At 37.4% G+C, this 3732-nt stretch overlaps 1 protein-coding gene across 1 annotated transcript; it reads left to right on the forward strand.

The window, feature by feature from the left end:
* LOC109831884 (bZIP transcription factor 53-like) lies at positions 2073 to 3371 on the forward strand. The gene has a single exon (XM_020399356.1). It carries the CDS (start codon positions 2869 to 2871, stop codon positions 3244 to 3246), a length of 378 nt encoding a protein of 125 aa, XP_020254945.1. The 5' UTR covers positions 2073 to 2868; the 3' UTR covers positions 3247 to 3371.

Consider the following 3732-nt stretch of genomic DNA (forward strand, 5'->3'; position numbering starts at 1 on the left):
CGTGACTCGTGTGGATAAATCACGTACATGCTTGGATGCGTATAATTATACAAGTTGCAAGACGTCCAAATCAAGATCCGTAGCCTAGAAAATTGTGAGAACTTGTATTTTTTTTTTCCAAATGATTAGCTAGCCAGATTCAATGAATCGCTATTTCGTTCTGCTTTCCGTGTTTGTTTAATTAAGAAAGAAAACCCAATGATTAACTTAGGGGGTGTTTGTTTCGCCCTTTTTTCGTGGGATAGGAATATGAATTGAATCTGATAGGGGTAAAATCGTAAATAAATTATTCTTTATGAATCATATTCCTGAGTTTCGTTCACAACAAATTTATAGATTTCGAAATCTATAAAGTTGAAAAGTATGATGATTTTATAGAAACTCGAATCCTAATGATTTGAGAGGATTTTGGGCAAAAAACTGACGCACCTGTACTATTCTCCCTCTCTTTTTTCGGATTCTGTATCTTCACAAACCTTATATTATTATGAGACCAAATTCTATTCTCATTCCAAACCAAACAAAAAAATAGAAATTTAAAGGTTTCTATAAAGTTGAAGTACATTTTTTTATGTTATGAAACAAACATAAAAAAGAGAAAAAAAGTTCCATGAATTCATAAACTTGTCTTAAAATATGGATTTGATAGGAATCCATAAAAAAATCGGATTCATAATCCTCTTCTTGTCCACTATTGAACCAAACACCCTAGGTGTATTATGGAAAGAATATCTTCCACCCTTACCCCTATCAGTCCAAACATAGGAAGACTGGCAAGTTTCAGGAAAAAGCCCCAACTTTTGGGTGATTTGTGTAAAAGGATTGCGAACTTTTAAATCTTAGAGAAAAGTACCTAAGTTTGGGGAAGCTCTACTACTTAATCCAAACTTTAAAAGGTTTCACCTGCGCACCCACCCCAACTTTGGACAATTATCAGATAACCTCACATCAACATCAATAAACTCCTGTGAGTATAGGATTATCAGAGACTTAAAGTTTAAATTTTTACTAGAATACTCCTTTTAACTTTCTGATGCCCCCCTAAACTTGAGGGGGGTTCTGGTATTTTCATAGTTATAGGAGACAAACTGATAGCGGTCCAAAGTTTGGGGGTGGGGGTTTAATATTTAACCCATAACAAGACCCGCCACTCTTAAAACTCACAACTTAATTTTTTTTTTTTTTAAATGGTGCTAATTTGTACGCGGCAAAGGTAATTGTCAAAAGGAATTTTTAAGCGATCAAATTGTTAATGTGACATCCCCACTTTAGTCCCATGTAGACCAATGTGAAGAAATGTTAACGGTTTAAATAGAGAAAAGCCAAAGGTTTAAGAATAACTAGCGTTGGTATTTTGACAGTGGAGATTAGTCAACACCGAGTTACTATCTCTAGGTCTCACGGCTTGCACGCGCCAATAGGGCCCGTGGGCTCGAGGCGTGACACTTAAAGAGTGAGTTGAAAATAAAATGAGAGATGATTCGCTATGTGATTGTTTACTAACATTGTATATTGACAACAAAATATATGATAATATTACTAGTGATACGATTATGTAATTTTTTTTTCTAAATATAAAAACTCATTGGCATTACTGTAAACTTTTTTAATCATGGCACGATTTTTCTAAAATCCTCGGTACTCGTATGTTAAGAACTTGTTAGAGAAGAAAGAACAGAGATAAAGTAGGGGAAATTAGAAAAATTGTTTTGTGATTTTACAGAGAGAGAGAGATCTTATAAATGGTGTGTAATAAGTTATTTTATTTTATTTTTGCAAAGTCTATGATTTTTGTGAAACTATCCAGATTTTTTTTCAGGGGAGCTTTTCTTGTATTTAAACTTCACAGTGGTGTATTGTGCAAATTATCCAAAAGCTCAAGGGGCTCTCTGAAATTTACTCAATAAAAAGTGTCGCCGTCAAGGGTCATTCCGGGAAAGAAGTTATTACTCCCAGCGGGACCCAGCCTGTCCGCCTCCAACTTTTTGCTAAAAACGTGTTGGATTTCTCCATCGCAGGAAACAAATATTAAAATCCCCAATTCTCTTCCCTAAATGCCCCCGTGCCTCTTCCCTAAATGCCCCCGCTTGTTTTATAAATACCCGAACCCCGATCCCTCGTTAAGCTTCCGCACTCTCTTATCTGGTTTCCCCTGGGCGATTCTGATTCCAGCTAAGTTTTCATTTTCTCCTCTCTTTTGCTTCTATTTTCTGTCGTTAATTTGTTGTTAGGTTTAGAAATTTGTCAAAAAAAATCCGATCTTTTTGGGTGAAAGCCTGGTTGTTAGGTCAAAACTTCCTGATTTAGGTTGAAACGAATCTAATTTTGGCGTGCTTTGCATCCATTTTAGCGGTGGAAATCGAATTCGATTGAAACCCCACGTCAAGAATCCGAGCTTTTAGGGTTCCTCCTATAGATCTCTGGATTTGCAGACAAATTGCTGCTTCAAGATCCCAAATTTAGGCTTTGTGAACTGATCCCGTTTCCTTTAGCTACGACCCATCTCCCAAGATCTCATTTTTTTTAGCTTTTATCCTTGCAAATTCCAGCTAATTCTCAAAAGTTCTACATCAAATCCAATTGTTGAGATCAGGAAACCCTTTTCGCTGTTCATGGTAGCCATGGTTTATATCTAGAACCCATCTTCAGCTCTCTATGAACTTCGCTGATTTCATCCGTCGTCCGATCCTTCAGTCCTTCTCAGTTCTCTTCCTCCACTATTTCTATGTCATTTCATGAATTAGATTACTAGGCGCAGTCAAAATATCCATATTCAATCAATAGAGTTCCAAGTTTTAGCCTTCAACCAATCCCCCCCCCCAAAAAAAAAAAATCACAACGTCCTCCGAAGAAGAAACAAAGCTCGTAATGGATCAGAGGAAGAGGAAGAGAATGATATCGAACAGAGAATCGGCGAGAAGGTCGAGAATGAGGAAGCAACAACAGTTGAGCGATCTCGTTAACCAAGTCTCGAAGCTGAAGGATGGGAACAACCAAATCTTGATGCAGATCAATCTCATAACCGAAAAGCTTCTTGCTCTCGACGGCGAGAACACTATACTGAGGACGCAGGTTATGGAGCTGACCGATAGGCTGAGAGCATCCAACTCCGTGCTCAGGTTCGTCGAGGAGTTCAGCGGGTTGGAGATGGACATACCGGAGATACCCGACCCGTTACTGAAGCCATGGCAGCTCCCTTGCCCTGCTCAGCCCATCATGGCATCTGCAAACATGTTTCAGTTCTGAATTTGGTTAAGGTTCTATGTTGCATTTGTATGTATCCTCTTTCTTTGTGATGTAAGACTCTTTTGGGTTGAATCTAATAATCTCCCATTTCATAATTTCAATGGCTAGTTGGAATGTCTGATGTAGATCATGAAAATGTTTTTTTTTTTTTTTTTTTTTTTTTTTTTTTTTTGTAATGGCCATTGCACATTGAGTTAGGACCATTTGGAATTTAGATCATAATGTATTATGTTGATGTTGTTGGGATGAGGAGGAAGCCAGATTTTGAGTTAAAGACTGCATCCTGAGTTCTGGTGTAAATCTCAAAATCTCAAAACGCATCACTTAAAAGTTTCAGCCATCTTCTTTTGATTTCTGATCAAGTTTCAGATCCCTCGAGAACTAGTGACATATTGCTTATTTCAGATACTTGCGTATTAACACCTACCTACTATTTAATTGTACATTCTTACTGGTACAAGGTTTCTCCAATGCATGTATATCTCC

Source organism: Asparagus officinalis, chromosome 2 (genome assembly GCF_001876935.1).
Source record: "Asparagus officinalis chromosome 2, Aspof.V1, whole genome shotgun sequence".
In the NCBI taxonomy this organism is placed as follows: Eukaryota; Viridiplantae; Streptophyta; class Magnoliopsida; order Asparagales; family Asparagaceae; genus Asparagus; species Asparagus officinalis.

Bases quoted from the DNA above. Each gene is read 5' to 3' on its own strand.
- LOC109831884 (XM_020399356.1), top strand. From the start codon at position 2,869: ATGGATCAGAGGAAGAGGAAGAGAATGATATCGAACAGAGAATCGGCG.